Source organism: Cavia porcellus, unplaced genomic scaffold, assembly GCF_034190915.1.
Source record: "Cavia porcellus strain 051 isolate PalLab524CR breed Dunkin Hartley unplaced genomic scaffold, mCavPor4.1 scaffold_27, whole genome shotgun sequence".
Classification (NCBI taxonomy): Eukaryota; Metazoa; Chordata; class Mammalia; order Rodentia; family Caviidae; genus Cavia; species Cavia porcellus.
This window is the reverse complement of record NW_026947510.1, coordinates 2,875,776-2,891,849: the sequence shown is the minus strand read 5'-3', so window position 1 is coordinate 2,891,849 and position 16,074 is coordinate 2,875,776. Positions and strand designations below refer to the sequence as shown.

The following is a 16,074-nucleotide window of genomic DNA, read 5'->3' as shown; positions in this document are numbered from 1 at the left end:
GGGTTAGTCCTATTAAGAGGTGGGAAGGAAGAGATAACCTCCGCAAAAAGGCCTGAAGCAAGAGAGAGCACAATCTGTCATTGCATCACATGTGGCTCCAAGTCCCTGGAGCCTATATTGAGGTCACAAGGAGCGGGAAGGTATTTCTCTCCTCCTCTTTCCAGCTGATACTGTCCTGTTCCAAGAAATCACCTAAGATGCAAAAACTGTCTGAATTCGGAAGCAAAATGTCATGCATAGGTGTATATTATATTTTTCTCTCAGAGAGAATCCACAGCTAGCAGGAAAGTCTCAAAGAGGTCATTAGCTTTAGAAAGTTGGGATTTTCCATTTTTAAAAAATCATGTGGCCCCTGAACATGAGGCAGTACCAGTGTGTTCAGAGGCAGGAGCACATGACTGTGACAGATCACTATTTCCTTCTGTCAGGACATCAAGTGCACTGAAGTGGCCTGAGAATACAAAAGCTTTTAGAGCAGCCCCACCACGGGGCACAGTTATGTGCGACCATGGTCAGCCAAGTCCTTCGTATTACTGTCACACGAATTGTGACATTTGCCAAATTCCCTCTACCTTCTCCTTCATAGTATGGAGCTGAAGTAAAAGGCAGGGCTTTGACATTTATCCTGGTCAGATTTCAGCATAGTCTCATCACCATTAATAATGAAAACTAATGACAGTGGCTAAGAGTGGCTAATACTTAACGGACACTCCTGTGTGGTGGGCACCATGCCTCGTGCTCGTGAGTGTTATTTAATCATCCCAACAGGTCTGCAAGGTAGATATGATTATCTACATTTACAAAAGGACACACTGAGTTTCAGAGAGGAGCAGGAACATGCAGAAGGTGGCTGGGCTAGGATTTGAACCTAAGTTTTATCAAGCTATAGCAGACTCCAGTGTCTCCAACCCTAACTACCCTGCCTTAGGAGATTGTGCATCTCACACTTTCACTTTCTAATATTTTTTCCTATACATTGCCAGGAAAGCTAACTTTCTTAAAGTCCTATCAACCTGAGCCTTTCATATAATATTTGAATATATCTGTGCTGGGAATATTGCTCAGCAGTAGAATACTTACCTAGCATGTGAAAGACCCTGGGTTCAATCCCTAACACCAGAAAACAACAACAACAAAAAGCATATGACTCACCTGCTTAAAATCCCAATATATGTGCAGTTTATTCTGGGCTGCCTTAGAACACTGCTCCAAAGTAGGCTCTTCCCTATGCCCTGGGTCAGTCAGGCAAAGGTCATCACTGTGAACTTCGGCGACCAGTGACCCCACATAGAACTCCCCAGTCAGGCGATAGTAGACATACTGAAAGAGAGCAAAGGATCTCCTGAGAAAGCCCAGCTGGAGCTGAGAAGCCGTAAACCCTAGCAGTGGGGATCCAGACAGGAAACCTCGCTTCGAGTTCCTATGTGGACACTGCCTGTTTGATGAACATGGACAGGAAGCTGTTTTTGTATCTCAGTTTCTCCAGCTGTTAAGCAGGAAGGACATCTACCAAAAGAGGTCCATGAGGGCAACATGCAAAGGAAGACCACAGATGTATTCTCTGGGCTGCACCTCACACTTGGAGCCAGATCCCGCTACCCTGTGGAGGGGATTTCCAGTCCCTCTCACTTCTCCAGCTCTCTGCTTTTGCTCTGTAAGAGCAGTGCAGACAGTTTGTGCTGCACACTTTCCAGCGCATGCAGGAGCAGGAGGAGGAAAAGGATGAGCTGGAGGTGACTATTCATGAAATACTAACCGAAGAGGAAACACAGCCAAGATTTTTATCCCAGAAATGGAACCATCTTGCTGTGAACTAGGAAGTGCTTCGTTATTCTTCTCTTACCTATTAGCCAAGATGATTAGCCCCAGCCTCCCATCACCTATCACCGCATCTAAATGTGGCAGAAATTCCCAGGCACTGAGCCTAAACAGACTCGGCTACTAGGTGGGGAGATGTGGAAGGTACCTGTGAACCCAACTCATGGCAGGCATACATGATGGGAATATTGTTTGTAACAGGTCCACGATCCAGGCAGATTCCTTTATCCAAGGAGTTTTTCATCTGAAGGTAGAAAACATACCAGCAGTGTTGGAAACAGACAGAGAAAGAGGACATCAATCCTCGCACAAAACCCAACCGCCCAGTCGGGCAAGCATGGTAGCACATACCATGGTAGCACTTGGGACACTAAAGTAGGAGGCTCTATAAGTGCCAGCCTACCCTGGATTTAGCAACACCTTGTCTCAGAGAATAACAAGCAGGGTTGGAGGGGATGGAAAGGAGGAAGGAGGAAAGAAACCAAAAAAAAAGGAAAAGAGAAAAATAAAAGGAAAGAAAAGAAACCACCAGCCAAAAGAAGGGGAGGCTGGGATCCTGGCAGCATTTTCTAAACACTGGGAAACATAAATGCCTAGGGGAGGTGCTGCTGTGATGTGGCTTCAGGTGCCCAGCGCCACTCCAGCAGACAGAGACGGGCCAGTGCCCCCACGTTAGGTAGACTGGGGAGAAACTGAGAGGTCAGCAGGGGCTGCTGTTGGCCCAGGGACCAGAGGCAGAGAGAAGGGAAATAAATAGGAATTGAGGACCAAGAAAGGAATGGTTCAGGATGCGGTGGGGTAGGACAGGAATCCTGGCCGAGAAGTCATGTAATCTGGATTTCACTATCTTTGACAACCAAACTTTTAAAATCTGAAAATGCAATTTCATAATACATACTCTTCCGTAGCCCACAATGTCATGGATGGGGATTGGCTTCAGGACTGGATAAACATTTTTCAGGTACCAGTCAAAACTTTTACATTTCAGTTTCTCCTGGAGCATCCTTTTGGAAGAGATGTCTCCATAATCAATCCCAGAGTTCTAAAGAAGAAAACAGAAAAGCACCATGAGGTTCTGTGCCTCTTTCCATGTTTCCTTCCTCCTTAACTCCACGGAGGGTGTAGACCACAAATGAGGAAACTGAGGGTTATCCTGGTGGCCAGCAAGTAACCTTTATGTTTTATATTTACAGAGAAAGTCGAAAAGCCTTGAACCCTCGGACCTCTGCTGGTTCCACAGACGTTTGCAAAGCTTGCTCGTGGAGTCCACTTGGGTTTATTTCTTAGCACATATTTCTCCTGTTTGGGATGCTATTTGCTTCAACAAGGCACATAATGTCCCTCTTGATGGCCCAAAAGGTTTTCAAAGGAATTCTAGCACCCAAATCTGGAGATCAGAGGTTTCCTAGAAGTGATATTTGTAAGTAATCAAAGTGAAAAGACAAGAAAGAGGCAAATAAAGAAGGAAACGTAAAAATCACATGAGTATCTGCCCTTTGCCCAGAACCTTCCCTTGAAATGCATTTCAGATTATACATTATAGGTGGTTTGCTGAGTTAGGGAAAGTTTCCTCTACAGTTTGATGCAGTCACAAACATGACTGTGGAGGGGGAAGAAGGAAGACTGCATGCTTCCCATCATACCTTGGTTTACTGGGCACCAGAAAAAATTCTTTCCAATGTTTTCCAACAACCAGCTAACTGTATATTATTGGCATTTTGATGACTGGTTTTTATTTTTTGTTTTGTTTTGTTTTTCACTTTTCTTTGGTTTGGTTGGTTTATTTGTGTGGTACTGGGCTTGCAACCCTCCTCTCTTAGCTTTGATGATGCCCGCCCAAAGGGAGGACTTTGATGACTATGAATTCTGAAGAAATCTCGGGCATTTCTGTACACATTTCTCTTCTTCACCCCACTGTGCTTCATGCTTAACCGGGCTCCATCTTGTTTGCAGACATTCTCTTCTAGATCTGTTCCACAGTCTCCACCACCCTGACTTTCTGGCTTTCTGGAAGGCAATTTCCAGATCCAGAGTGGTGGAAGGGGAGAGATTACTGATGATTCTCTGTATGCCAAATGTGCTTGGGCCCAGAGTAGGGGTAGCATGTCACACCAAGCTCAGGCAACCAGAGCAGCAGATATGGACTCAGCCAAGTGCATTATCCTCATTCAAGTATCTCCAATGAAATCACTGTACCTACCTTCACCGTGTCACATGTGCCTGCTATGTCTGTATCCTCTTAAGACTGAGAATAACTGATGTCCAACTGTTCCCTGCAAAGAATCCCCCAGTGTGAGAGAAGGATGACAAGCAAATTTCTTTGGTTTGAGTGTCATCTCTGCTACTACTTGCATGTGTGTTATCTTAAGCTAACCGCTTCCAGCTTGCTGAGATTTGACTTCCTTGTCTATAGAATATACCCCACAGGTACATCCGGTGGTTCACGAGTTAATTTATAAAAGTGTCTGGACTTCCAGAAGATGGCAGAATGGTAAGCACAGAGAAACAGCCCCTCTGGGATTTGGAATCTAGATGCTGGAATACAGAAACCTGAGGAAGAGAAGGAGGAAGGAAGTGGATCTCCAGGACTCAGAAAGGATTTGAAGTAATAATTGGAGCCCAAGGGGAGAGCCAAGAGAGGGACTGAAGTGCAGAAGAGAGAAGTGGCAAGTAGCACTTTCTCCTTGAGGCCTAGCTCAAGACATGGGAGGCAGCTTGAATCTGCAAACACATAGCATCTACTAGCAACTCCAGAGGTCTCCATGGAGAAATAGACCAATGGAATGGAGCCCTGGACACTGCAGCCTGCAGTGGCTAGTGAGCAATTCAGGTTCAGACGTCCCCCAGGAGAGAGTAATTGGCCAATTGCCACTTTGGAAAGGCACCAATTGAATTCAGAAATCAGAGCAGCTGTGGGTTAGCTCCACCTAGTGGCCCCCACTGTCAAGGTAAGGTACACTCAAATTCAAACCAGCAGGAGGTCAGGGAGTAGAGTTCAAACCAGCAAGGAGCCAAGTTCAGGACAGCAGGAAGCACCTTGAATGTTACAGAAGAACAACTCAGGGTCCCAGGTTCACAGCCAGAAACCAGAAACATGCCTGAACCTGGAACTAAAGCTGTGAGTTTTCTAGGATTTTCAACCACTGTAATTCAATTCTGGTTTGCAAGGATTAGTCAACATGGATCTGGGCTCTGTCTGCCCCTTCTGTCTAACAATGATAGCACAGACATGCACTGAAGTGACTGTTTTTTGGGGTTCTTTTTTTTTGGCTTATTTCCTTTCTTTATTTATAAATTTAAAAAATTTGAAGGGGCACTTAGGAAAATGATGGAAACTATGAATCCCCAACATAAGAAAGAAATGCAACAGACTTAATCAGATACCCAGGAGATTAAAAATTCTATTGAAAGTATATACAGCAGAATAAATCAACATGAACACAGAATATCAGATATAAAAGGCAAGACTGTGGTTGACAATCATGAAAAGAAAAATTTCTTAGAGATAGCCAAGAACAAAAATAAATAAATAAATAAATAAAACCAACGAATGGTAGATGATGCAAAAAGTAATGAAATAACATTGATCATAGTCAGTGAAACAGGAGATAGTGCACATGACATTTTTTTAAAAACCCATTCACAGAAATAATAGCAGAAAACTTTCCACCCATAGTAAAAAAAATTGACACAAAAATAAGTAAGGCATACAGAATTCCAATTAGCCATAATCAAAGAATCAAAGAATATAATAGTCAAAATTCTAGAAATTCAACACAAATGCAGAAAATTAAAAACCGTTAGGGAAAATAAATAAATCATTTATAAAGTAAAGTCCATAAAATGTACAACAGACTTTTCAACACAAACCCTTAAGTCAAGGACAGCTAGAAGTATTTCAAACTCTAAAGAAAGCAACCTTCAACCCAGAGTGATGTGCCTTCCAAAACTATCCCTCAAAATTGATGGAAAGGATTTAGCTCAGCGGTATAAACGCATGCCTTGCAAGCCTGTGGTTGTGATTTCAATCCCTGGTACCTGTAAAAATACAAAAAAAAATTGATGGAGAAATAAGATACTTCCATGACAAAGAACACCTGAGGAAAGTCATGACCACCAACCCAGCACTCAAAAATGTCCTGAAAAACATTCTAGAAAGATATAACAAAGACTACAATTCCATCAACCTTGAGAGAATCAATCCACCAGGCAAGACAAGTAATTAAACGGAGGGGAAAGAAAGGGAACCAACAATAGGAAAATAATTTGACAATACATATCAGTGATAAACCTTCAATGTACATGATATCAATTCACCAATCAAAAGAAACAGACTGTCAGAACTGATGAATAAACATGATGCAACAATATCCTGCACACAGGAAACACAACACAAAAAGAACTTTACAAACTGAAAGTCAAAGGATAGAAAACAATACTCCCTGTGACAGAAACCCAGAAAGAAGCAGATGTTACTATTATATTTGCAGACAAAGTGGATTTTAAGCTAAGACTGATCAAAGAAACAAAAGGTTAATCATATTCTTGTAAAGGATATGCAATCCAAGAGGAAGAGATAGCAATCATAAATATATATGCACCAAATACCAATACACCCAACTGTATAAACAAATATTAATGGACATGAAAAATTAAATAAGCACTAATACAATTGTAATGAAGAAACTCAATGCCCCACTATCACAAATAGATTGACTGAACAAAAAAAATCAACAAAAATACCAAAACTGAACCAAAATTTTGAATGAATGGCCTTAGTAGATATCTATACAGTGTTCCACTCCATACCATCAGAATTATATTCTCTTTAGCTGTATGTGGGATGTTCTCCAAAATAGATCCTGAATTAACTCATTGAACATGCTTAAGTAAATGCAAAGGAATTAAAACTATCTTAAACATATTATCAGGTCATGGTGCAGTGAAATTGGAAACCAATGACAAAAAGAAAAACACAAAAACTTTACAAACACATGGAAATTAACACTTTCCTAAACAGCCAATGGATCATAAATGAAATTACAGAAGAAATTAGACATCTTTTACAATTGATTGATAATTCTAACACAACACATCAGAACTTATGGGATGCAATAAAAGCAGTCATATGAGGGAAACATACTGATGAGTTCCCCTATCAGAAAAACAGAGAGAGTTGAAATAAACAACTTAATGTTGAACTTCAAGCTTCTAGAAAAAAAAAAGAGCAGAAGAAAAAAAAAGAAGAGGAGAAGGAGGAACAGGATGAGGAGGAGGACAAGCCTGAAGCTCATACAAGAGAGGCAATTATAAGTATCAGAGCAAAAGTTAATGCAAGTGAGACTAAGAAAACAATATAAATAATCAGTAAACTGAAGAGTTGGTTCTTCAAAAAAGTAAATAAATTTGACAAAACTTTACCCAACCTTACCAAAAAAGGAAAGAAAAGATCCAAGTCCAAGCAATTCAGAATGGAAAGGGTGAAATCACAATGAATCCTGCAGAAATCCAGAAGATCATCAATACTTATTTCCAGAAACTTTATTCTAATAAGATGAAAAACCCAGAAGAAGTAGAGATTCCTAGGTAAACATGAATTACCAAAGCCGAATCAAGAAGATATAGAAGTTTTAAATAACATAATATCAGTCAATAAAAATGAAGATGTAATTAAAAATCCATCAACAAAGAAAAACTCAGATCCTAACAGATTCTACAAGAAATCTACAAGAATCCTAGTGGATTGTATAGATGAATTCTACAAGAAATTTAAAAAGATCTAATTCCACTACTCAAACTTTCTAATGAAATTGAAAGGGAAAAAAATAGAAAAGCTTTGCTTTCCATTTTTCCCTCCATTATCTTTTATTTGAAAATTCCTTTAAGCAAGCATTACCCTCATATCAAAACCCAAAAAGGGCCCAACTAAGAAAGAGAGTTACAGACCAATTGCCTTAATAAACATAGATGCAAAAATTCTCAGTAAAATACTGGCAAACAGAAGGCAGCACATCATGAAGATTATACAACATGACCAAGTAGAATTCATGCCATGGATGCAGAGATGGTTCAACATAAGCCAATCAATAAATGTAATACTCCATATTAACAGAGCCAAGGACAAAAATGATCATGATCATCTCAAAGCTGCAGAAAAGCATTTAACAAAGTCCAACACCCTATTCATGATTTTAAAAAATACTATATAAAAATGAAATAGATGGTCTTTATCTCAATCCAATAAAAGCCACCTGTTACGGTTTATGCTTAGATGTCCCTCCAAAGGCTCATGTAGTCATAGGGGCATTTTTTTCCAGAGGTGGGTGAATCTACAGTGTGTGATTGATCATAGTGCAACACTAGAATTAAGAGTGCTAGGACTGATCTGAAATCACCTAAACCCAGTAGCCTATAAAAACCAGTAGAATATAAAAGGGGTAGAAAAAAGTTGCCCAAGTCCCTTGCTTGCTTTAGTACCTTCTACCCACCATGAACTGTTTCTCCTCTGTGATGCCTGTGTACTGTGCCACCTTGCCTTGTAGTCAGCCAATTACAGACTGAAACCTCTACAGACTGTGAGCTACAGTAAACTTCTTCCTCTCTAACTTTGGGTGTTGTGTGTTTTGTCTCAGCAATGAAAGAAAAGTAACTAACACACCACCTATAACAAACCAACAGCCAATATCATACTAAATGTTTGAAAACTGAAAGCTTTCATTCTAAAATCAAGATATTCACTATCCTGATACTAGATATCCTGGTTAAAGTTATGCATTATTACCACTCTTATATAGTTTGGGAAACAATAACCAGAGAAATTGGGCAAGGGAAAGAAAGAAAAGGAATAATGATAACAAATGGAGAAGTTAAGTTACCAATACTTGAAAATGACAAGAGACTCTACATAGATGACCTCAAAACTTCCACCAAGGATCCTTGATTTAAAGTCTAAATTCAGTAGCATAGCTGTATACAAACTCAACACTCAAGAATCAGTAGTATTCCTGTACACAACTAACACTCTCTGAGAGAGAAACCACATTTTTCACAATAGCATCTCAAAACAATGAAATACTTAAGAATCAATATAATGAAGGACATAAAAAAGAAGCAGAAAAGGATGAACTTGTGACATTTTTAGGTAAATGGATGCACCTTAAGACCATGCTTTTAAGTGAAACATCAGAAACGCGCATTCAAATATCACATGGTTTCTCTGATATGAGAAACTAAAAGGGTAAATATGGACCAAATATATAATGGATACTGTGAAATAGGAAGAAAATGTTCAAATGTGAAGGATAACTAGTAAAGGGGAAAGGAAGAAAGGAAAAAGGTATTTTAAAATGAGGGATTATGGAGGGGGAAATGGAAAGCAAAACTTTTGTAAACAAGGAGGGTAAGAAGGCTTGAAGGAAGAATAGGGGAATGAGAAAAAAGAAAATATACCATGTACAAGTGCAAATTCTCTATGATGAATATGATCATTAGGCATATCTAGAATGCACCAATTAATATAAAAAAGCAAGTAACTAAATAAAACCGTGTATGGAATACAGCATTGTTAGATAAAGCAAAGTGTCACTATTGTCACACTTTGTGAATATGGCTGAATGCTTTAGAACTGGGATGACATGTTTCTTCATACCCTTTCCATTCCCCACATCACCACCACCTCCTCCATTCTCCATCCTCTTCTGCTTCATTTTAGCTCTTGACCAACCTGAAGTGGTAAGTTCCAGGCCAGGTAGACCATGTGTTTGTATTCATCCATCCAAGTCTCAGCCACACGCAGAGCATTGCGCTTCAAGAAAGGACTTAGATCCAAGGCATAGGGCTTGTGGTGACGCTCCACATGGGCTACTCGGGAGCAGGGTAAGATTTCAATCTTCCCTCCACACTGCCACACCTGCAAGAGAAGGGTAGGGTCACCTGAGGGGGTTGGATTGAGTGTACCTACAGTCCATGAACTGTGTGACTCCTTAACTCGCAGGGCAACCCTAAAAATTATTTAAAGACTACAAATTTTAACTTCCCATTCCCACCTGTAGGTCACCTCACCTTCTTACTTAAACCACCCTTCCTTAAGAGTCTACCAAAATGTCCCGCTCCTGTCAACAAAAAGCCACTGAAACCCCTCCTCCTTCAGGAAGTTCTCCTAAATGGGCATTTTTGTTCCCTTGGTCCCAAGGAAAGTGCCTAAGTCCTGAGAGGCACTGTATCCTGAATCCTTCTCACTAGACAGTTTCTCATGAGCCTTTCTGCCTACATGTTAGATACAAAGCCAAGGTGTAGACATACTCTGAGGTGGCCTCCATAACCCATCCACCACCCTTACCTTCCCTTGATTGTGAGTCTATGACCATCTTCTGACGGTATATGGTTAAGGTTAAAGAACATACTTGATTATATGTCTGTGTTTACAACACAAGACTGTAGTGTCCATCTGACTGGGAGACAGTTTCTCATGGGCTTTGAAGAAGCCATCCAAAATGTTGTGAGCTAACTTATAAAGAGGACTACATGGTGAGAAACCAAGTGTGGCTTTCAGCTAATCATCTCAAACACTGATTGTTCCCTCAGTGTGGAAAACATAAAGGAACTTAGTGCTATCAACAATCATGTGGTCCTGAAAGCAGATCTTTCTACATTCTAGTCTATATGGACAACCCAACCCTGGTCTACACCTTGGCTACAACCTTGCCCAGGACTCAGCTAAACTGCAGACCTCTGACCTACACAAGCTGTAGGATAAAGAATGCATCTTGCTTTAAGACACTAGGTTCATGATAATATTGTTACACAGCAAGTGGTATCAATGCAAAAGCTATCATGACTTATGATGCTATAAATGTTGCTCCTTACCACCTTGATGGGTGCAAACATACTCATCAAAATATGTGTTCTAATATTGGGCTTAGAAAATATCTTCATCCCCATGGACAACAGAACTATCTAATCATGTTGGGTTGATATCATACAATCTGCAGGTGAGTTGTAGTTCTTGGGAGCTAACTTGCTCCCAAGCAGAAGTTAAAGCCTGATGCTCTCTGGCCAGTGGAAATGCCTGAGATATGGATAGGTAGTAGGGGTCTGTTGGCATCAAAAGAGTGTCCACCTGAAAACCCAGTTCTATTGTATGACTTTCAATTTATTTTCATCCCTTTCTCTGTTTACTAACTCATCGATCCCTCCCCCTAGCATCCCACTGCCCAGAATAATGAAGTGAAGAAGATCATACTTGGAAGTCAGACTGACCTGTGCTTGAATCCTGACTGCACACCTGACAGCTGGGGGAAAAAAAATGCTCACCCTTGTTTGAGTCTCAGCTCACTCATCTGCAGACAGGATGAGCCCAACCTCCCAGGCTGACAGGAGGATCCAAAGGACGTAACCAGTACTCACTGCAGCAGCCTCTAAGGTTACCCTGAAGCACATTTTTCTCCCATTAACCTGTTCTATTTCTCCTCTGTAGTCCTTAGAATCATGTGATTAAATCCAATTTGTTCTTCCTACAGTCATGCAAATAGAAATCCAAACAAAACTTCACTTCAATTTTCCTAGTTGACAAAAGTTTCCAATTTATAGAAATTTAGGGGGGAAAATCATCTGTTGGCATAAGAAATCCTCGTTGCAAATTAAAAATCAGGACTGCCATTTAAGGAGTGATATTATTGATTACCTTTGCCCAACAGTTTTCAAATTATACTTCCCCAGTGTATTCTCAGTTGTCAAATTCCCTCTTCTCTTCCTCTTCTTCTCCCTCTGTTCCTCTCTCATTTTTTCTTTTGCCACCCCTTTCCTGTCCTTCCATCCCACTGTGACACATGCACACAGACACGAAGTCTCCACTTACAGAAACAGTGAGTGACTGTGTCATGCTGTCCTAACAGTTCTCATAAAGTTAACCCGTGCCATGTAGGTATTGCTGTCATCTCTGTCTGGGTGCCTTCCCCATGTGTATCAGCTGAGCTACGGCAAGGCCTGATTCTGGACCAGGAAACCCCTGTGTTAAGTAATCTCTGGCATAGTATAATTGCTTTACAATTCTGACTTTCCTTTTCTCTTCCTCATTCCCATTTATACATCCATGAGTACCAGCACTGCCATGCCCACTAGATGTCAGAACAAAGCACCCCATGTAGCTCCAAGATTTATCATGTGAGAAAGACAGGATCTAATGAAAAAAATGCTCAGAATCACTAACCATCAGAGCAATGCAAGTCACGATTGCTAGGGTGAGGACTGGAAGGGTGTATCTCCCACCTGGCTCTTCCTTCACTTTCTCTGCTTTGGGGTGGCTGTGCCATGAGCAGCAGCTCCTCTGCTACGGCCCCCACTGTACCGTTCTGCCTCCAAGTCAGCCAACACTGGACTGTAATTGTGGGGTAAAGTACACCTCTCCTCCATTCAGTAGTGGCTGTTGGGTATTGTGTTCCAAAGACTAGAAAAGCAACTAAGACATTGTGGAAAAGATATTTAATGCAAGAAATCTGTTCTAAATTGATTGTGATGTATGGACTTTATCAGCTCTAATGCTTCATGCCACTTTAAGTTTGGCCATGTGGGTTATTTTGAGATAGTATGATGCTTTCAACTCTGAGCCTCAGGAGACTTCATATGACCCCACTTGACCACAAAGAGATGTCATGGAAAACTGAGCTCCAGATTAAACATATGTAGAAAAGTGCATCCCATTCAAATTAGGCTGGACCATCAAATCTGTGAGAATCAATTATTACTTCTTTAAACAAGTTTGAGATGGGTTGTTATACAGGTTTGGTTTGGTTTGGTTTGGTTTTACATTTTTAATGAACCCACACCTGGATTTCTCTAGACCCAAGTTCCCTAAACAGCCTAGAAATTCATGTTGTACATTTGAGATGAACAAACAAAAGAAGCTGCCAGGGCAGATGAGAGAACCTCCTGTTGAAGTGTGGAACCAGGATTATTCCAGGCACAGGAAGCCTCAGAGAACGAGGACTAGACTGAGACTCTTAATGCTGCACGCATCCCTAGATATTCCTCCTGGACTGCACTGAGATACTCATGCACAGACTCATGCCATCATGCCTACTCCTCTGTCTGTTCCACACAGAAACAGGCTGGCTTCCTACATACCTGAATTCCTTCCTCTCTCTACCCACCCCAGTTTCTCAGTCTGAATTTATAGGGTGCTGTCTTCCCCTGAAGTTGATTTATTCAAGGAGATGCTTGGAACATGTCTGGATCCTCAGGGGAAATTGGAGCAACATCTGCTTAACCTCAGCTCTATCTTCCCAACCATATTTCCTAAAGGATGTAGTCCTACATAAGACAGCTGCACTCCAGGAATCCCACTGCCAATCCTTCCTTTGCCTGATAACCCTGAATCAAAATTTGGCTACTTCTTGAGCCAGTGATATTCATCCTCTTCTAAGACTCTAGAGACCCTGTTACCCTCCCCTGTTATCTTTCTGTTATTATTTGGACCTTAAGTGTCCCCCAAAGGCCACATGGTAAAGGCCTGGTTGGCAGTGTATGGCACTATAGGTGGTGGAACTTTTAAGAAGTGGATCCAAACGTGTATAAGTTAGATCACTAGTGGGCATGCTGGTGAAGGTCATACTGAGACCTGCCCCTTCTAATCATTTACTTCCCAGGTGCCATGACTGCAAAGTTCCCTTCACTATGAGCTCCATGCTGTGACGTTTTACCTCACTACATGCCCAAGGACAACAGGGCTGAGTAACCATAAACTAAAACTCTGAAATTATGAGCCAAAACAATTACTGCTTCCTTTTAAGGTATCTCAGATATTTTGTTACGAAGATGGAGAACTGACCAACACACTCTCCTTCTACTTTATCTCATAAACAGCAGGGAAATGTACATACCCTCAAACTAAGCTCCACATTCTCTCCTCCATAGACCAGCATCCCATCATCCAGAGCTCCGATCTCTCCCAGGAAGAGCCTGTTGGCAGCCAGGATGCCCATGATGGAAGGGCTCCTGGATAGCACACAGGAAGAAAGTCATTAACCCCTCCATGAGGAATGGTCAGGATGAGATGAGAGTCGGGAAGCCCCATGAGAGCTTGGTCTTTGGGATTCCACATTCCCCTCTTCTGATCATATAAGCCTTCCTTAAATCTATAGGCAGGGCTATATGCGGTAGCCTCTTCCTGCCCTCCAGGTACCATAAACCTCAAATTATATTCAAATTACATCTTCATCTCAGTATTCCAGTTTCATAGCTTGATAATGGTTTAAAAGACCCAAGTGTCTTCTAAAATATTAAATATATTATTTTATTTTTGACTGGAACCTCTAAATGACCCCAAATGACTGTGATTTCTTCTCTGGGTTGATTTCTTCTAATTTCTTATCCTTCAACCCAGCTCATCCACTTTTTTACCTCATCACTATCACTACCACCAAACATAAACTGATCTCACACACTTCATTCCTGGCTCCCCCATGTGCCAATCAAGGCCCCAGAACCTACACATATATACCTCACTGGGGCAGTGACATCACCCAGATCAATCCAGGTTTGTGGCACGAAGTCATAGCGGCACCACAGTTGCCAGTTAAACCCGTCCACTGCCACTTCATACTTCAACAGTTGGAAGGTATCAAAACGAACGTTGTCAAACACAGGCGATATAATCACAGTGCGGTCTTCCTGAATTCGAGCTAAGATGGGCTCTGCCCTGGAAGAAGAGAAAGTAATGAGCCTCGCTGGAAGACAAGGCAAGCAGCAGGAATGGTCAGACAAACCAGCTCACTGCACCTTGCCCAGACATACACTGCCTTCTCATTTCAACTGTGCAGGTCAGCGAGCAGGACTCTCCAGAGTCCCCAGAATTTCTGTAGCATTCAAGGTGATTGAGGCTAACAACTGTCCCAATACAAGGGCAGATGGCACCCCAGAGGCATCCCTGGACAACTGGAACCAGGACTGCGGTCAGTATTCTATATGAATTTCTACTATGTTATGGGTCCATTTCTAAAATGTCTTTTTCTGTGTGGTTCTCTACATTCTCCATCTAATCTTTATTGCATGTCATCTCAGGGCTGGGAAAAACCTCAGGAACTATGAGTGGGAAGTTTCTTGATTTTACAGGTAAAGCCAAAAATGTCTGGTTAAGCAAAGTGACTTTGTTAAAGGCACAGGGTGTTTAGCAAAGTCTGGGGCAGGATCTAGCTGTGGATGCTCCCAGCCCATTGTTTCTTCTGTGACACTACACTGTTTCTCTTAGCCAATGGGAATGCCTTGAGTAAAAACTTCCTCTTGCTTCCTTCGGGTCTTGTTTGGCTTGTCCAGTTCCCACAACATCCTGTCATGTGTTCAGCGCTAATATATTATCTCTGTGCTGCCCTTCCCGGGTGACCCTTCCCGGAGCCTCACCAGCCAACATTCACTTCCACGTGAGCATCCAAAATGACGACCACATCAGCGCTGGCGGCTTTCCAGCCCGTGTTGCGTGCGTGAGCAAGGCCCTTTCTTTCAGCATGCCGTATTATTTTCAGCAGTCCAGGATACATCTGGTTGTAAAATTCAATCTTTTCATTCAAGGGTATCTTTAGTTCTCCTGCCAACCAAACATACATCCATAGAAACACTGTGTATAATAAAAAATATGAGGCAGAAATTTTGTTGTAGTGTATAATACTGGTTGGACTTCCTCCACAGAAGAAGGAACAATTTCACAGCCTCAATGCACACAATAGGTGGTATTTCCACTGTCTCTAGCCCTTCCCTCCATTCTGCATTGAGGTTTAATAATACTATTCCTATTTTGCTTTCCCTCACAGTTGAACCGTCTTAGTGCCAGCCCTGGTAGAAATGTGTTTTATATACAGAAAAATTCTTGGAAGAATAAGTAGGGCAGAGCTGCTTTGCCTAATGCATCTCCAGAGCTAGACTTGCAAGGCTTTGTGGAGAATCCATAAACAGCTGAAACTCTTGTTTTTAGATACTCCTCTTTGGCCTACTCCAGGATTAACTGGGATGGAAGGCACAGACTAAACTTTTTGTTAGCTTCCAGCTAAAGAGTTCTCACCTCAAAATTATGTAAACAAGATTCACTACTTGCAGACTGTTTAAAAGTGTTTTTCTTCCTAGTCTCCCTTGTGTTATTATAAAGTCTGAGTGTACCTTTGTTCTCCACCTACCAGTTGCTTCCTTTACATGGATGAAAATTTGCATGGAAATTCACTGAACTAGTGTGCAAAACATCTAACCAAGGTGCTCTGAGTTATTTGCTGATAA

General features: G+C 41.4%; 1 protein-coding gene across 2 annotated transcripts in view; it reads right to left on the bottom strand.

Moving 5' to 3' along the window:
• Galnt8 (polypeptide N-acetylgalactosaminyltransferase 8) overlaps positions 1 to 16,074 on the bottom strand; it is a 41,175-nt gene that overhangs the window by 8,505 nt on the left and 16,596 nt on the right. For both annotated transcript variants that reach the window (XR_010043676.1, XM_063237722.1), the window contains exons 4-10: positions 15,211 to 15,394; positions 14,315 to 14,512; positions 13,695 to 13,809; positions 9,542 to 9,727; positions 2,717 to 2,860; positions 1,967 to 2,062; positions 1,153 to 1,320 (exon numbers count right to left, since the gene is read on the bottom strand). Coding sequence is in view for 1 of the 2 variants with exons in the window: in XM_063237722.1 (XP_063093792.1) it covers positions 1,153 to 1,320; positions 1,967 to 2,062; positions 2,717 to 2,860; positions 9,542 to 9,727; positions 13,695 to 13,809; positions 14,315 to 14,512; positions 15,211 to 15,394 (1,091 nt within the window). In the remaining variant the exon portion in view is untranslated. The remainder of the gene's footprint in view (positions 1 to 1,152; positions 1,321 to 1,966; positions 2,063 to 2,716; positions 2,861 to 9,541; positions 9,728 to 13,694; positions 13,810 to 14,314; positions 14,513 to 15,210; positions 15,395 to 16,074) is intronic.